Source organism: Branchiostoma belcheri, unplaced genomic scaffold (genome assembly GCF_001625305.1).
Source record: "Branchiostoma belcheri isolate BF01 breed outbred unplaced genomic scaffold, Haploidv18h27 scaffold2, whole genome shotgun sequence".
NCBI classification, from domain to species: domain Eukaryota; kingdom Metazoa; phylum Chordata; class Leptocardii; order Amphioxiformes; family Branchiostomatidae; genus Branchiostoma; species Branchiostoma belcheri.
The window spans coordinates 5,742,829-5,760,923 of record NW_017803490.1 but is presented as its reverse complement, the minus strand read 5'-3'; the positions used below and the strand labels follow the sequence as shown (position 1 = coordinate 5,760,923).

General features: G+C 40.4%; 3 protein-coding genes across 3 annotated transcripts in view; all 3 read right to left on the bottom strand.

Annotated features, from left to right (window-relative positions):
• Positions 1-24: 24 nt before the first annotated feature.
• On the bottom strand, positions 25-6,888 carry LOC109469027 (atrial natriuretic peptide receptor 1-like). Its single transcript, XM_019767417.1, has 12 exons — positions 6,784-6,888; positions 6,407-6,478; positions 5,845-6,007; positions 4,614-4,781; positions 4,015-4,201; positions 3,492-3,632; positions 2,836-2,959; positions 2,619-2,687; positions 1,817-1,994; positions 1,421-1,519; positions 975-1,066; positions 25-808 (listed from the first exon to the last, which is right to left on the bottom strand). Exons 1-12 carry the CDS (start codon positions 6,886-6,888, stop codon positions 740-742), a joined length of 1,467 nt encoding a protein of 488 aa, XP_019622976.1. The 3' UTR covers positions 25-739.
• On the bottom strand, positions 6,889-9,843 carry LOC109468429 (atrial natriuretic peptide receptor 1-like; the record flags this gene model as incomplete). Its single annotated transcript, XM_019766677.1, has 7 exons — positions 6,889-6,906; positions 7,380-7,463; positions 7,673-7,738; positions 8,199-8,337; positions 8,716-8,809; positions 9,386-9,503; positions 9,742-9,843. Coding segments are annotated over 7 exons (621 nt in total), but the record flags the coding sequence as incomplete, so codon positions are not given.
• A 490-nt stretch (positions 9,844-10,333) lies between these two features.
• Positions 10,334-18,095, bottom strand: part of LOC109468428 (atrial natriuretic peptide receptor 1-like) — a 10,317-nt gene continuing 2,555 nt past the window's right edge. Inside the window, exons 2-3 of the mRNA XM_019766676.1 lie at positions 11,080-11,384; positions 10,334-10,486 (exon numbers count right to left, since the gene is read on the bottom strand). Of these exons, the coding sequence (XP_019622235.1) occupies positions 10,334-10,486; positions 11,080-11,384 (458 nt within the window). The remainder of the gene's footprint in view (positions 10,487-11,079; positions 11,385-18,095) is intronic.

Below are 18,095 nucleotides of genomic sequence, written 5' to 3'. Positions count from 1 at the left end.
TGTGTTGATTTCATGGCTCCTTTTGAAGCATTTGGGGCTATAATAGGATGCCTAGACCTGTTGTTATATTCATTTTTTCGCCCTGTTGCTTCATATTTTTCCAAAAAAATCCGAGAACCAACAAATTAAATTGGTGTGCCCTAACAATAAATGACACATTGATATGTGTTTAAAGGAAGTAAACGTAGGATTGCTCAAAGCATCCCCGTCATAACGAAGACAAATTTATACCAAGTTGTAACACAATATGTTGGGCCAAGACAACTCAACTCTCTGGTGTAATCATGTATAGTAGTTAAATATTCATATTTATAATGATTAGATTAATTGATTAATCACTTTGTATATACAGTTGTTTCATTACTATGTATCTGAGTTTTAAAATCTTAATATTTTCTTACAAGCACAGTTATAATACTTCTCTCAACACGCATCCAATATTTTACCACCATAATAACATTATAAGAAGTCTAAAACTGCATTAACATTCATGAAGTTTAGACATCCGGGTAGCACAATGTACTTCCTTCAGTCCCCTTAGCTACATACATTTGTAGTACAACAATATACAGAATAGACCAAACAACTGGATAAGGCTAAAGAACTAGAGAAAGCTTAGAATCAGGCATTTTAGATATCTTTCAGTAGTGACAGTCAATGTGTAATATATATCTATACAGTAAACAGTACTACAACTTGTATACAACTGGTTATATATTGGTTACAGCAACATCCCTCCTCACACCACTGTCTCAGGTGCCTGCAACTCTCCTAGCAGCCAGTAGGTGGTCATGGGTAGCTCACGACCCTGTATTAACAACAAAACATAGAGTAAACTTAAGACACACTGTAAAAAGCTTCCTATAGTTACTTTCCAAATTGTTCTCATCATTTTCAAATAACAGAGAACTTGTATCTGGTTACTGAACCATGAAGTAAGTGGCTTGTGTTAACCTTTACTTCAAGTATCTCACCTTGACAATGATTTCTCCTCTCTCCTGTAAGATGAAGCTGGAGAAATACTCCAGGTCCCGTTTGGTCTCAGGTGATACGTGAATCTTCATGGCTGAAAATAATAAGTCAAACACATTGACATTCCATTTGTACCTGCAATTTTGCATAAGCTATGATACTACTGTCTCCTACGTAACACAGTGAATGATTTTGGTCGTTATGAGACAGCAATTTGAAAGTACATTGTACAAATTTGTACAATGTACTTTCAAATTGCTGTCTCATAACGAATGTCTCAGAATTTTCAGAATTTCTGTAGTACTGTAGCTTACACCTCTGGTCTTGAGTGAAACAAAGCAGCAATTGGGCACACTTCTGCAAATCCCATTTCTCAGAGCATGGTTGCTTGTTATGTTCGTTGAAAGCAGGGTTGTATTTAGTTAATACAAACATTTTGCTTTCTTACCCTCTCCATTTGATTCCATCCGAGAGGCAATGTTGACAGTGTCTCCAAACAGACAGTACCGAGGCATCTTCAGTCCCACAACTCCAGCTGCACATGCACCTTAAGAACAAAAGAAACAGATATCTTAACACTTCCTGTACTTGAACTGCCTCTTGAACATACTATATATTTTCTTACAGTATTGATATATGATAATGATTATGATGCATTCCTGTATAATGAAACCTTAAGAAATAAACAAAGTTCTGGAAATATAAATTATCATCTTTTGATACCACTGGTATCAGTAGAGAAGTCAATATGATAGATGGTTTGAGTACATTCCTTTTCACCTGGATACCAATATAAAAGACAAAAGTGAACTGTTTTTGAAAAGTGCAAGACAACAATATTCACCACTGTGTAGTCCAATCCGAATCTGAAGTTTTTGCTCTGGTCTGTTCCTGATCTTCATGGTGTCTTGAACGGCTTGTCTTAAGGCCAGCGACACCCCTGCTATCTGTCGAGCATGCTCGTTGCCGTTTCTCTTAGGCAGGCCTGATACCAGCATGTACGCATCTCCTATGGTTTCAACCTGGAGGAAAAGATTTATGTTTAGCCTGCAGAACTTGTAGCAACCTAAACAGGGGGCTCTAAACTCAATCCAGGGCATTGTCAGCACGTCGGCAGAACGTACTGCGCCTGCGCAGAACCCCGTATTTGTTGGGTTTTTGGTCAACGTTGCATCAGAATTTTGCCTGTTGCTGAGGATATTCTTTTTGACATGACATTTGGAAACTACTGTCGAAATGCTAACCTTATATGAGCGAATACAACCTTATATGAGACATTCTGCCGAAATGCTATGTACAATACATTACGGGTTTCGCGCAGGTGCAGTACGTTCTGCCGACGTGCTGGCATTGTCACTCCTGCAGAGGAACCCCTCCCTTGACTCGCTCCACTCTTGTCTAAGTCTAGCATTTCTGGGCCAAGCAGGGCCCAGGTGTTGCACAAGACTGTCCCACCACCTCGACAGCTAGGGGGCAGTTCCAAGAATTCAGACTTCTTTACAAAATTTAATGTTTGCTCCTTAGGTCACAAAAAGCTGTCTCTTTTACGGTTTCACTTGTTAGTTTTTGTCATTATAGACCAGGCTATAATGCAATCCAAGGAAATCTTGTCATGTCTAATTATATATAGTATGTGTCCATCCTACCTTGTAAACATCATATCTACTGATGATCTTGTCCCACAGTGTGTACAGATCATTCAGCAGATCCACAACCTAGAAAACATTCAGAGAATACACAATACTTTTAAGGATTACACAGGTATTGGTAATAGTATAACCTTATACAATATGATAATCATATGTTAAATGTTAGCTTATAGACATTATATAACCATCCAATGTTAGGAACAGTTCCTCTTACCTCAACAGGTTTCATGGACTCCACCAGGCCAGTAAACCCCACAATGTCACTGAAGTATATGGTGACCCTGTCGTATGTCTCTGCCTCAATAGATCGGCCCTGTCTCAGATCCTCAGCCACTGCCCTGATAAACAATGGTCAAGATTGTAGACTTAAAAGTGCATGCCTCATTGAAGTGGTAGGAAAACAATGAGATGTCTAAAACTGTTGTTTAACTTAGTAATACTGTATGTATATTATTTACATGTATGCTTTGCACAATGATTTCAGCACCAAGGACAGGTCTATCCTTACCATAAGTACAAGTAGCATAGTATTTTCTATTTCTAGATACCTTAGAAGAATAACTTGAACCAACACAAAGACTGAAAGAGGGTTCTTCCATACATGCAGTAGTTAGCATGGTTGAGAGCTGGTTGTAAGCCAGCTAGAGATTTATCTTCTCATGATTTAGACAATAAGTAGCAACCATATATTATCTAAGCAGTCCTCAGCAATTCCTCTGTTCCAATTCCTTTACATTTTCAAAATTAGGAGTTCTAAGGTACAAACATTGACTTAAGTCACGTTTTGACATCCATGTCTTCAATTTGACCAAAGGGCTCATTTTGGTATAAAAAGAAACAACTTATGTATGAAATGTGAGGAAAACCAACTCAGGCAGCATCTGGTAGAGAAGCTCGTCCGATTTCTTCTTCTCCACAGCCAGCTCCTCCGTCCGCTCCTGAACCATCTCCTCCAGGTTACTGGCGTACTGTTCCAACCGCGACAGCAGGGTGTCCATAAGGTTACGACCCCTAGGAACAAAACAAAACAAAACTAGAAAGGTAACATTTGCAAAGCAAAAGCATTATGATAATGTTTACCTTTGCATATGGTCTGCTCTGTTAATTCTTACTCAAATTCACATTCATATATATGGTGACAGGAGTTTAAATCCCTCCTGCTATAAAATTGCAACATGATGTAACCCAACACTAGTTACCATGGTGACAGACATCTGGTTCAGGTCATTGACCTTATTTGTTTGGAGAAGAAGAGGAAGAAGAAACAGAGCAAGAACAAGATGTTTTCCTTCCATTTTTCATGCATTCGTAGTTTGTTATGTTCACAATGTACATCCACAACTAGCCTAAAGTAAGAATACTAATATTGCAGTGAAATGGTAACAAGCTTCACCTGTCAATTTGTCTCATCTGTGTGCGTATTGACCCAAACTCAGGCCTGAGGTTTGGGTCCTCCTCCCAGCACTGCTGCATGAGAGTCTGCAGGGCCTTACCGTACCGGCTGTCATCTATGACAGGAACGTCCGGCCGATAGTACCTGCCATTGGTTTGAGATCCCAACTTGACTTTCTCAACAATGTCTATGGAAAAACAAAGGAAAGAGGAAGAACATTATTGGGTGTTTAAGGGAAAGAAGATAATTTATTAGTCCCAACCACCAAATCCTCTGCATTTTTGCTCCTCGAAATGCTTTTGCACCTCATTTCGGACAAAAACTTTCACAAAATCTTGCCTAAAAAATGGCCAACCACATCAAAAAGAGTAAGGATACCTATGAAGTGTCCCAAACATGCAAATTAGATTACATTTTAATGAGGATCTCTCCCCATTTATGGTGATGCACCTAGCTGGAGATTCAAACTGAGCCACCATAGTGGCTCTTCAGGTTAAGATGGTTAATAATGAAGCCATTGTGATTTCTAAATAAGAAATATGTACCACGAATTTACCAAGAATGATAGTGGCATTATAGTCAAGGCAGTTCACACTTGCCTTGAGCGCTTGCGTTTGGATCATCAGCCATGTAGAAAGGCCCCTGACGCTGCACGATTTCCTGCATGATGATACCGAAGCTGTAGACGTCGGCTTTGTGAATAGCGTGGAGGGTCAGCTCATCACACTTTAGCTCACGTAACATCTCTGGTGCTGTCCACAGTTTCTCTGTCGGTAAATGTGATATTTTGTATAAGTAACGTTATGTATATACTGACATGTAGAATTCAATATGGCTTGCTATCCAACTTTATAGAGTGTATCAATTTCCAGGCACCATTTCTTCCAGAAAAGTAACTATGGAAAATAATACATAGTACCAGTAATTCTAAAATTTGTATAGTCAGCAATCTCAACAAACAGTACCTAAGGCCACACCAATTTAATTTGTTGGTTAACGGATTTTTCTAGAAAAATAATGGAGCGGGCGGGTGAAAAGAAATAAAAGTAAAAACAGGCCTAGGCATCCTATTAAGGCCCAATATGGTATGATAGGAGCCATGAAGTCAACACACCAGGCTGGTTCAAAATGTAAACAATGAATTTTGAACTTTTAATGATACCATAGCATTGAAAGATGGAATAACTGTAACAACTAGGATGAAAAGGACTGTTTTCAACTGTTCAGGGCAAAATATGAGCATTTTGCAATTGATTCTGAATTTTTATTTTTATTTGCAAATCAGAAAAAAATGAAGCGGGCAAATCCGTTAACCAAGAAATTAAATTGGCGTGGCCTAAGTAACGTTATGTATATACTGACATGTAGAATTCAATATGGCTTGCTATCCAAGTTCTTAGAGGGTATCAATTTCCAGGCACCATTTCTTCCAGAAAAGTAACTTTGGAATTACCAGTAATTCTAAAATTTGTACAGTCAGCAATCACAACAAGCAGTACCTACATGTAAGTGTCTGAGTGTGAATTTTTTTCATTTTCTTACCGGTACTTTACTTCTTATACAGTAAATTTCTCTGTTTACATGTTCCATGCATTTCCCTTGGCCAACAGACTTCTTTTGGATTACGGCCAGCTTCTGGGACCTAAGTTCCTGTGTCTGACCTTTTTGGTTTGTGGTTACAGAATTCCCCCACAAATGTCCTATCACATTTACAAGCATTCACAAACACACACAAAACAATTATACCTCCATACACAGAGGTACATGTGTGAAGATGAGCATTGGTAGTTATGAATTCAATATCAAGTTGTATATGACGGAAAGACTAACTTCTGTAGCAGCTCTCTCCCTGTGGAGGTTTATTGAGTGGTGCTCGGAAAGTGGGAAGTCCGAAGTCTGTCAGCTTCACCACGAAGCGGCTGTCAACAACACAGTTTGATGACTTGAGGTTTCCATGGTAATGAACCTCACTGGACTGCAGATACCCCATACCCTATTGGTCAGAGGAAGAGGGTTACACTTTTAACTAGAAAGGTAACATTTGCAAAGCAAATACGTCATATTTATCTTCACATGGTCTAGCTTAATAAACTACTGTCATGTTTATTTTTACTGAAACATATTGGATATAATTGTATGGTGACCAGCCCCTCCCTGTCTTTCCACTTGCTGCATACTGTAATCCAACACTACAGGGTGTCTGCTACAGCACCCGTTACCATGGTGACAGACGTCTGGTCATTGATCATATTGATTTTGTTTGTAATGGAGGAAGAAGAAGAAACAGATCAAAAATGTGTCATTATTTCAGCAACACCACTGTGTTACAATTAAGGCGTAGCAGCTTTTAAACAACTGAGTTGCTAAGCCGCATGTTGAGGGTAATTCTCACCTTGACAATGTCGTGCATGAGGGAACATTGGAACTCTATGTCCAAGTGGATCTCCTCATTCTCCAATGTGTCCTATAAGATGGATACAATTAAAACATATCAGGTCACCAGGCTGAATAAAGAGAAATAATTAATTAGCAACTTATAACATTTATATGCAATCAAATTATGTAAAAAGAGTATGACCATCCAAAAAGACTTGAGAAATCTGTTCCATTTCTCAGCAGGTCCAGGACTTAACATAAGTGTCACAGATTCAAGTATTGATAAAGATAGTCCATGATCAAAGTGACCTGAAATTACAGACTTTCTAGCTTTATTTCCTAGATTGTCATCTGGTATTAGACTGTACTCCTGTAGGTTTGAGATGTACTGACCTGAAGACTGCCTCTGAGACAGTACTCTGTCAGGATGAAGACACGAGGAGACTTGAAGCACACTCCGACAAACCTGACCACATGGTCATGGGCTAGGTCACGCATCTAGGGGGAAACACATACCTTTTGAATTGTAGTGAAGTAAAAAAATATAATAGTTGCTCACAAATGTAGATGTGCTGCACAAAATGCAATGGCTCCAGGGGTTACAGTAGAAAACATGACTGTATCCTTCACAATATTTTGGAGGCGCACATCTTTTTGTTCATAATATTTGTATGTGGAGTGACTGGTACAAAACGCATAGTAACTATAGACAACAGTAACTTTCTATAGAAATGTCATGTTCTTATATATATAAAGGAGGTTATTTCACCAAAGACTGCTACAGTAACTGAGACTTGCTATCCAATGAATGCTGTCACGATCTCCTTGCTAAAGCATTCCCCAAATGTAGCTGAAAACTCTAGCCCGGATGCCAGGCTTTTCAGCTTTAGTATGCTTTGCTGGTCGTTTCCCTGCCTAATTTGAAAGTAACCAATGCAAGGGACTGTACTTAAGTGAAAAAGGCTGGCATCCAGGCTAGAAAAACTCACCCTCTTTAGCTCCAGTAGGATGTCATCTGTCAGATTGATGGCTGACTTGTCACAGTCAGCATCCTTGATTACCACTCTTTTGCCCTGGGAAGAAAAAGGATTTAATATTTCACAAGATTTTGCATGCCATAAGCTCTTTGGATTCTAGTACAAGCATCATAATTTCCTCAAATAATGCATGAAAATAAATATTTTTGTTTAACTCCTACAACACTAAGGCCACTATTACTTTTGAGTAATCAATATAGCTCAAACTTGATGGTTGAAATAGAGAGTACTTGATGTTTACTGACCTTGTAGATGCCAGTTGTGGCAAACACTTGCACGCCACCTAAGGTAAGCCTTGAATGCCACTTTTGCTGTTGAGAAAGACATAAGTTACTTAAAATTGTACAATTTTCATCAAAATATCAATGAAAAACATGCTTGTCATCAGATTATTTGACAAAAACACTTTAAAAAAATTTAAGAATCATTGAGACTAAACTTCGAAAGGCCTTGAGCACTCACTAAAAACTGTAACAGTTCAAAGATTTGTTGATTTTTGACACTCAACGGCCTTGCCTTAGTGATATCCCCATTACAATACTTAGAGCACAATGCCAAGCCCTCTGTTGCAGTTTCCAGGAACTGAACTAATCATGAATATAAAAAAGTTGTTTTTTTTCATACAGACAGCCCGGTTGAAAGTGTGTCCCAAGCATAAGGTAACCAATGCATTGGTTCCTTGGTTTTTGGCAACACCCTAGGGGTGGGTCCTTCTTACTTAAATGCTATATGCAAACAGGAATAGAATGTCCTTGATGCAAATGAACCCACCATGTCTCCAGGGTCAGCAGGTGCGACCTGCATGCGGTACACGCTGCCCTCCCCAGCCCTGCCCTCGTCCATCTGTATATCCTCCCACTGAACCAACTTCTCCTGCTCAGACCTCAGCGCTATCGCAAGATCGTTCTTCCTGATTGGAGCAAAGTTAATCATTTGTTTGTTTATTTGTTTATTTGAATTTACCACAAGATATACAAGTGGAAGGGAGGACAAAACAGGTGCATTGACACCTTTACAAGTTGTCCTCCCAAACACAACATACAGAATATAAAAGCAGATTACATTATTAGGTTCATCATTAATTAGGTTAGACTCGCAAAGAATGATCTTGATTCGTCGGTGAAGGTTAGACATCCAGGTAATATGATACGCCAAAAAGGGGTTACTCAAGCAACTGGATATGATTTTGGAAACGGTCAGACGTTTCAGCTTGTATCCACTAACTTAAGGAGAAGTAAAAAAAAATACATTCGTTTCTTCATCAATGATGATACTACAGGCTGGATACCTTTTGAAGAAGTAGATGATGGCAGAGGATGTGATGACAATAACTCCGATGACCACAGACAGGACAATAACTGTTGTATTGGTGGCTTCTGGTTCTGCTCAACAAAAATCATGTCAAATGCATTATTTGGTGGCAATTTACAATAAAGGCTGATTAACTAGATAGTCGCTGGTATTGAAAGATGTTCACACAGACACTCCTGTCCCTGGTGTTGAATAACATTCACACTGACACTGCTATCTCTGGTGCTGAATAACTTTCACACTGGCACTGCTGTCCCTGGTGCTGAATAACTTTCACACTGACACTGCTGTCCCTGGTACTGAATAACCTTTATACTGACACTGCTGTCCCTGGTACTGAATAACCTTTATACTGGCACTGCTGTCCTTGGTGCTGAATAACCTTTACACTAACAATGCTGTCCCTGGTACTGAAAAACCTTCACACTGACACTGCTGTCCCTGGTACTGAATAACCTTCACACTAACACTGCTGTCCTTGGTGCTGAATAACTTTAACACTGACACTGCTGTCCTTGGTGCTGAATAACTTTAACACTGACACTGCTGTCCTTGGTTCTGAATTCACATCCACACGGATACATCTTAATATAGAGAGAGAAATATATCATTTTTTTTAGTAAAATAAAAAGACCATTCCTACCCACCTGGACACGTGTTGTTCCACACACATGCCGGTGGTTCCACCATGGGTCTGTCAATGATCCAGTCAATCTTGGTCATGTTGGTAAAATTCTGTGAGCTTCCATTGTAGAACAGAGCCGGCTAGAAATAGACAAATGGTCAGTTCATGGTACAGGTTTTCATGCAGTGTTTCATATTACTTCTGTGAAATTGGACATAATTCACCGTGATATGCTTTCCTTTTCTTTCTTTGTCATGATTTTGTTAAAGACAAGTTCTTTAATTTGTACAATCCCTTTGTAAGCTCACACGATGTAGATATTAAGCATAAGCCCAACTTTATTTACTGATCCATTGCGAATATAAAGCAGAAACCTACCACGAATCTTTCACTGCTTCGGTTCAGGTCTAAGACTAAGAAGTTGAAGACTCGGTCTCCATTCTTGACCACGACTTCCTCCCCGTCTGCACCTGTGACGATATACAAAAAGTACAATCACATGCAATGGTTAACAACGATTTTTACGTTCATTCTAATGCCAGGTTTGTATACTATGTCACATTTTTTTCTATTCCAACATTTATCATTAACAAAAGACATGGTGGCAGCACACTCAAGTTTTTTTCCAACTTATATTCATGCTGCCACCAACGTAGAGGACAAACGCATGAACGCTCAATAGACATACTCATTTTCACCTGAGTGAAGTGAGGAAAGTCGTGTAAAGTGCCTTTCCCAAGGGCACAAGATCGGTGGCATGGCTGGATTCGAACTCATGACCTTTTGGTTCCGAGCCGAACACTCTGTTGTTATGCCCCACAATGTCACATTTGATACCACATTCAGCCCAGCCCAGTGAGAGAAAATATCAGAGTTCATTATACTACACAAGTTCATTATGAAGCTGATTAGTCACAAAACTCTGGAGGTGAAAGGAATAAAAAAAATTGGCAGTATTAACAGAACTTAATCAAGATATGCCATATTCCTTACCGATGAAAGAAACGTTGCGCATTTTCAGCGCCATTTCAGTGCCGTTAGTGTAGTTATAGCCAGGAGTCCCGTTCAAGGCAGTGGCGTACAGCAAGACGTCATTAAAGTAGGACTCCACAAACGGGTTAGCCTAAGGAAAAAAACAAGACATAAGCAGCAGTCACTAACACAGTTTTATTAACGTTTAGTCATTACTTTACCACAAAAATTGACCAGAAAGACTCAATTGAGCTATGTTGGAAAGTTACTAAAAAAATACTAACACAAGTTTACAACGAACGTTTAGTCATCACTTTGCCACAAAGAACCATGTAGCTATGTTGGAAAGTTGCTGGGAAAAAGTCATCTTTACACAACCTAAAAGACCTACAAAAAACATTCACGCAACGTTACTTTTTTGTATGCGCACTTAAGGTATCTTGCCGATACGTTAGCTATTTAAAAGTCTTTGTTCGTGATTTTATTTGTGAGATTCTAACGACGATAAGACTTACCACGATCATGAAAGTTCATCTGTGTTGGTAGTTACATGTTTAAAGTTAAAAATTTTGGTCCAATCAGGGCCCACCACCCTTCACTTAACCGCGACGGGGGCCGACATCGTTTACCTTGCCTTGCCTCACTGGGTCAGTCTACTGAGGAAGACCAGAGTGACTGGTCGAAAGCTCTAGGTGAGAGAATTTTTGTGTTGGATCAAAAATTTTAACTTTAAACATGACTTACCAATGTTTCCCCGGAATCGAAACCGAAGTTCTGTTTCCCTATTTCTCGCACTTGCTCGGAGAATTCTCGGAACGCAGGGGTATCAGGCCGAGGGACGGTGATGACGAAAGCAGCTCGGAAGGCGTCTAGGATATCCCGCCGTTCCTGTTGGTTGTCTTCTGAACCAATCCACGTGTCCGGCTGGAGGTAGGCGTGGTCAAAGACGTCCACGATAAGGAATACGTAGTCCCCATTGGTCATCCCCATCTCCCTGGCTACCTTCATCAGCCGCCACACATAGGGGGCGCTGGCGCACGTTATAATCACTGGGAGGGCACAGAACGTGTGTAAAACGTTAGGCCATGCTGATTTGATAATATGGATGATATCCTGTATCTGTATCGGTATAGCCGGTATAACCGCCCTTCGGCGAAACACACCAGCTTCGCAGGCACGCGGCGCGGTGGCAGCTAGCTATATCACACCGGACGACTTGTTACACTTAATCTTTGCACATTTAATTACAGGAGTTGTTTAAAGCTTTCTAGTGATGATGCCCCAACTGTGCTTGGTGGCAACGAGTTCCAGTCTACGATAGTTCTGGGGAAATACGAGTTCTTGAATACCTCAATTCCTCTGGGACCCTCAAAACGGATGCGAGCTTGCCAATAAAAAAATTGGCAAAAAAAGTTGACTTCATGACAGCATGACGTGGTCATGAAGGTTGAACAAATAACTAAGCACAGAAAGTATAGTATGACGAATAATAGACTCTTCATTTTTATTTCTTCACATGTCCTTCTTTTCCTTTGTAATTGAGTTTGGCATTCGACAACATTAGTGTCGTATTCCAATATTTTTTTTTGCAATTTACGTCATATATTTTATCATTTTGCAGCTGCTTTGTACGATTTACAGTATATTACTATATTGTGTTGAATATACCATACCAACTTTTAGAAACTTATTAACATAGTACGTAGCAACTATTGAGTGATGCAAAAAATCCCTACCTCGAACCTTAACCCTTAACAGTTACAGATAACATCTTTGTGCACAAACTAGTCAAAGGTCGACTCTTATCTTTATAACGTTAAATTTTTACTCTGGTAAAAGTTGGTGTCTGTGTGAGTGTGTCACGGAGAGTGTTCATCAATCATAGAGATAAAAAACTGTACTATTTGCTTTTTCTTAACGAGTTTACTCAATGCAAGGCTGCATTAACACACTTCTGGGTACTGGACTATGTTGGTGGGCGCCATAGGTTACTATTACTACATGTATGCTAGCAAATAGAACTTAGCCTATGTGGGTTGTATTTGGAAATATAAGGGAAATAGCAGTCATGGAATTCGAAAGGGTTCCACAATTTTAGATGATTTTACGGTGAAAAGAAGAAACTGTTGCCAGAGGGCCACAACACGTACTAGAACCGGTTTGAGGCAAACTTTCTAATCTCCAAGCAGGTGTTTCGGTGGTAGCAAAAGACATTGTCGAATAAGCCAGACTGTATCCATTTACGTTGGGTGGCAAATGGATACAGTCTTGTTTAGGCTAGGGTCACACTTAGGACTGGGGCTAGGGTTAGATTTAGTCCTCACATCACAACTAACCCCCTCCCATTCCTCGCCTCACATACATTGGAAACCTCTAAGTAGTGTCGGGGGCATTTATTTTTCAGGGCCAGAAGTTTGCCTTCACACTTGGTCATGTCATGACAGACATTCTTGAAACACGGTGTGGGATTAGTGCAGGATTACTGAAAATACAAACATGCCAGAAGGGATCATATAACTCTCATAGGCTGTCCTTCTGTGGGCTATATTTCTCTTTCTCCACTAAAAAAAGTTCTCTTAATTGATTGCACATGTCGCAAGCACAAAAAAACTAACTACAAACTAAGTATAAACATATAGATGAAAAGACCGAGTGTACGAACATTATCTCAAGTGTTGTTGACGTTAAACATTACCATATCCTAGATAAGGGTTAGCCTATGATAAACAAGGAAAATAAACAAATGACTAAGTAGACAATCGAAAGTGTGTTGATATTGCATGTTTCGGTCCACACAGAATAATACTTAAGGCCACACCAAGTAAATTTTATGGATGACGTCCGCGCGCGCATTGATTTTGGCCTCTTCCTAGAAAAAAACAAGAAATTTCGCTTCCTGTAACTATGACCAAAGAGTCACGACAGTGTCGCAAATCGTCAGATTGACGTGAAACCGTAACGCGAAGAAAGTGTCTTGACAGGACCATCCTGTCAATAACAGAATATTTTTCACTGTCCACTGTTCCACCTGATTTATTGCTGTTTTGATGATGAATAAAACGCTTCGTGCTTGTTACACTGTGTCACCTCATTCAATTTGTGTCCTAAAATTTGACGTCTCTTAGTTTATTTCTAATCTAGGCATCTTGTTTTTAGGGCCCTTCTTGTTTTTTTTTCGCCCTCTCGCATTAGATTTAGGGTCTCCAAAGGACGTCATCCATAAAATTTACTTGGTGTGGCCTAAGATCTATCTGTCAGCACTTAAGAGCTGTTATACGGACCACATGTCTTATCAGAGCAGGGGTCACTAAACAAGGAAACTATCAATCCTCGGACAGGTCTCTAAGACTGCCTTAAATCGAAGTGAGTGACATTAAAACACTAAAGACGCATGGAGTACGGAAGAAGCGAGTAAAACATGTTCATAGAGGTTTAATAGGCCACCTGGAACATTTGATATGGATATCAAATGTTCAATCCGGGCAAAGGAACTAAACACGGAAACTATTAGAGTTATATTCCCTATATTAGAGGGAAATATTCCCCAGACAGGTCTCTAAGACTGCTATAAATCGAATAGAGTGACGTTAAAACATCTAAGGCGACTGGAGCACGGAAGAAGCGAGAAAAACATATTTTAGAACTGTTAAACAGGCCACCTGTTGTAAAATATGTCGTCAGGGCAGAGATTACTAAATACGGAAACTATCCATATTCCTGGGACAGGTCTCTAAGACTGTTATAAATCGAATTGAGTGACGTTAAAACACTAAAGACGACTGGAGCACGGAAGAAGCGAGAAAAACACATTTCAGAACTGTAAAACAGGTCACCTGTTGTCAAATATGTCGTCAGGTTAGAGATTACTAAACACGGAAACTATCCATTTTCCTCGGACAGGTACCTAAGACTGCTATACATCGACGTTAAAACACTTAAGAACGTCCATAGTTTGGTAGAAGCGAGTAAAACATGTTCATAGAGGTTTAATAGGCCACCTGGAACATTTGATATGGATATCAAATGTTCAATCCGGGCAAAGAACAATAAACACGGAAACTATTAGAGTTATATTCCCTATAGTAGAGGGAAATATTCCCCAGACAGGTCATAAATCGACTTGAGTGACGTTAAAACACCAAAGACGACTGGAGCACGGAAGAAGCGAGAAAAACATATTTTAGAACTGTTAAACAGGCCACCTGTTATCAAATATGTCGTCAGGGCAGAGATTACTAAACACGGAAACTATCCATATTCCTGGGACAGGTTCCTAAGACAGTTATAAATCGACGTTAAAACACGAAAGACGTCAATACTTAACTAGAAGCGACTAAAACATTTTGCTGGCTGTTAAATAGACCACCTGTTACTCTATATCAAATGTGCCATTGGGCAGAGGTCACTAAACACGGAAACTATCCATATTCCTTGGACATGTCTTTAAGATTGTTCTAAATCAAAGTGAGTGAGGTTAGATGTTTACGATGTCTTGAGTTAGGAAGAAGCGAGAAAAACACATTTCAGAACTGTTTAACAGGCCACCTGTTGTAAAATATGTTGTCAGAGTAGAGATTACTAAACACGGAAACTAGCCATATTCCTGGGACAGGTCTCTAAGACTGTTATGAATTGAATTGAGTGACGTTAAAACACCAAAGACGACTGGAGCACGGAAGAGGCGAGAAAAACATATTTTAGAAGTGTTAAACAGGCCACCTGTTGTAAAATATGTCGTCAGGGCAGAGATTACTAAACACGGAAACTATCCATATTCCTCGGACAAGTCACTAAGACAGTTATAAATCGACGTTAAAACACGAAGGACGTCCATAGTTAGGTAGAAGCGAGTAAAACATATGTCAGATCTTTTAAGTAGACCACCTGTTACTCTATATCAAATGTGCCATTGGGCAGAGGCCACTAAACACGGAAACTATCCATATTCCTAGGACAGGCCACTAAGACTTCTATAAATCGTATTGAGTGACGTTAAAACACAGCAAAGACGTCTGTACTTAACAAGAAGCGAGTAAAACATTCTCAGAAGGCTGTTATCCAGACCACCTGTTAATCTATCAACTGTGGCATTGGGCAGGGGTCACTAAACAAGGAAACTGTCTCTAAGACTATCATAAATCAAATTGAATGACGTTAAAACACCAAAGACGTCTGTATCGTAGTTATGTACACATGCCCGTAGCCAGGGGGGGGGGTTCGGAAGAAGGCTCAAAGGTCCACTTTTTGGTCCACTTTTTATGTAAAGGTCTACATTTTATGTAAAGGTCCACTTTTTGGTCCACATTTTATGTAAAGGTCCAAGATTTTTCTTTAAAAGATGGACTGGAATCGTAGAAAAACTGCTCCTTTTCTCATTGAATCAAAATTTATCTCTGATTTTTTCTTGGAAATCCTCTCAAAAATGCACGAAATGCCATTTTAGAAGGTTCATTTTTCAAAATTTTCCGGGGGAGCATGCCCCCGGACCCCCCTAGGAACCTTGCGCCTTCGGCGCTCGAGGTCCCCTCAAGCAGTGGGAAGAACCCCCCATTCAAAATCCTGGCTACGGGCATGGTACAAGCGAGGAAAACATTCTCTGAAGGCTGTTATCGAGGCCACCTGTTACAAACATGCTATAAAGGCAGGGGTCACAGTAAACACGGAAACTATCAATATTCCTCGGACATGTCTTTTGTTATAAATCAAGGAGACGTTAAGTAGCAGCGACTGAATCGGGACAAAAGTGCCCGTAAAACACACTGGTCCATGGAAACACTTGAGTCGCACACGTACACAGGGACCTGACAAATATTACCTACCTGAAGTACCTCACAAAGTTTGCTTACTGTCATCGTGATATATTGTTTGGTGTGTGCCAAAATTAAATTAGAATTGCTTCTCCTTGTGTGTGTGTACTTCTATTTCATCACCATTCCATTTTTTTTTCCAAAAAAAAAGGTATTTTTCTGGTCTTAAAGGTTCATATTATCACAACACAGCGACGAGAACTTTCTGGAAAATTTCAGTCTCTACCTTTGGCAGAACTTTGGCCTTTGGGTCTATTTTGGGACATTAGGAGGACTTTGAGATCTGAACTACGTAGAAGTTGTTGTCCAGGGCAACATGGAATGTGTCCAGACTCTTGAAGCAATATTGTACACATTTTTGTACGATGTTTTCCGGAATGTCACTTTCTGGCGTAAACAAACCTTTTAACGTTCACTTTAACAATTTTGATGAAAGCAAAGAAGTTCATTTTACTCACGAAACTGATCCTTACGACTCAACATTAGACTAGGTGTAAACTTTTACGAATCCTAAATGTGCAAGAGTTTCGAGCACAAGTGAGGATATACAAGTTCCACCATTGTCAAACTTTGTGTGTGTGTGTGTGTGTGTGTGTGTGTGTGTGTGTGTGTGTGTGTGTGTGTGTGTGTGTGTTCACTGAAAGAACAGTATATGCCCTAGTGAGAAAGGAAGTATCTTTGTGAAAAGACCATAACCTCTTCCCTACCCAATCCATCATTGTATCTGATGCTCAATCATTAACCATTTCCTAAAAAGATTATGCCAGGACGGTAGAAAGCCAAGGACGAAATATCTCTGCAACAGAACTAGCACGGTTGGGACAATGGCAGATCGAGTCTCCAGTAATATTTAAGACTTGAAGTTTTCTTACCTCTAGCTTTTGTCTTAGCCTCGGTCATCATGCTCCGAAGTTTTTCGTCAAGGCGACTCAAACCTTCCTTACTTTCCAAGTCAAAATTGTCCTCCTCGAACTCAAAGACATTCGCTTGGACGTGAACACCTTCCCTCACTCTCCATTCGTCATAGATTCCTCTGACAAGGAAGTAACAGGTGTGATTACCAGGCCCGCCGCCGTGGCTCACCACAGAAAATGTTCTAGTCCACTTAAACTTGGCCAAAACTCGTAGGGCAAACCTCCCAACCTCTCCGGACGACACAGACGTTCTTATACCAGTCTTATAAGCGTCTTCCCGCCTGTTCTGCAGAGCCATGGGGACAGCGACCGTCATGAAAGGAATATTCCAGTAGGATGCTAACCGTACGATAGAGGCGGCAGGGAAGTCGCAGCTAGGGCCCAGGAGAATGGACGGTCTTTTCCTGTCTTTGCTGCAGTGGTGTTGTGTGTCATGGCCCGTCTTGTGATCGTAGTACATCGCCATGGCTCCGACCTGCATGGAGAACGTCTCACAACGCAGATGTCGCACGAAGCGAGGGACGAGCGTCAGGGAGCCAAGAGACCCGCGGGAGTTCACTACTTTAACCGCCAACTGGATCGCAGGAGCCACCCGCGAGAGAGAGTACATCAACCTTGGGTCGTCCTCCAACAGTACACCGAGTACAACATCCTTCCTTTTAGTCCCCTTCACCACGTGCACGGAAAGCAACAAGAACACAACACCAAGCGAAAACATCATACGAAACGCCATCCTACAGTCGTACCAAAAAACTTCTGACAGTATACTGCCTTCCTCCTACAAGATAATACCTCACTCAGCGATGATGGTCATATTTCAAAGAGACTTCGAGCGGTACACCCCTCAATATACTACTCAGAAGTGGGACTTTTAATTAAAAAACGCAGAAGCTATAGGGCTTGGTAGCAGCACATCGTGCTCAAGTACCTGTTAGAGTGTTTTGAATTGTGGTGTGGAGAGAGAGATATATGGTGTAACGACTCTTGTCCACTGCCCCCCAGACGGTGTGACTAGCTGCCACATTCCCAGATTTGAAGT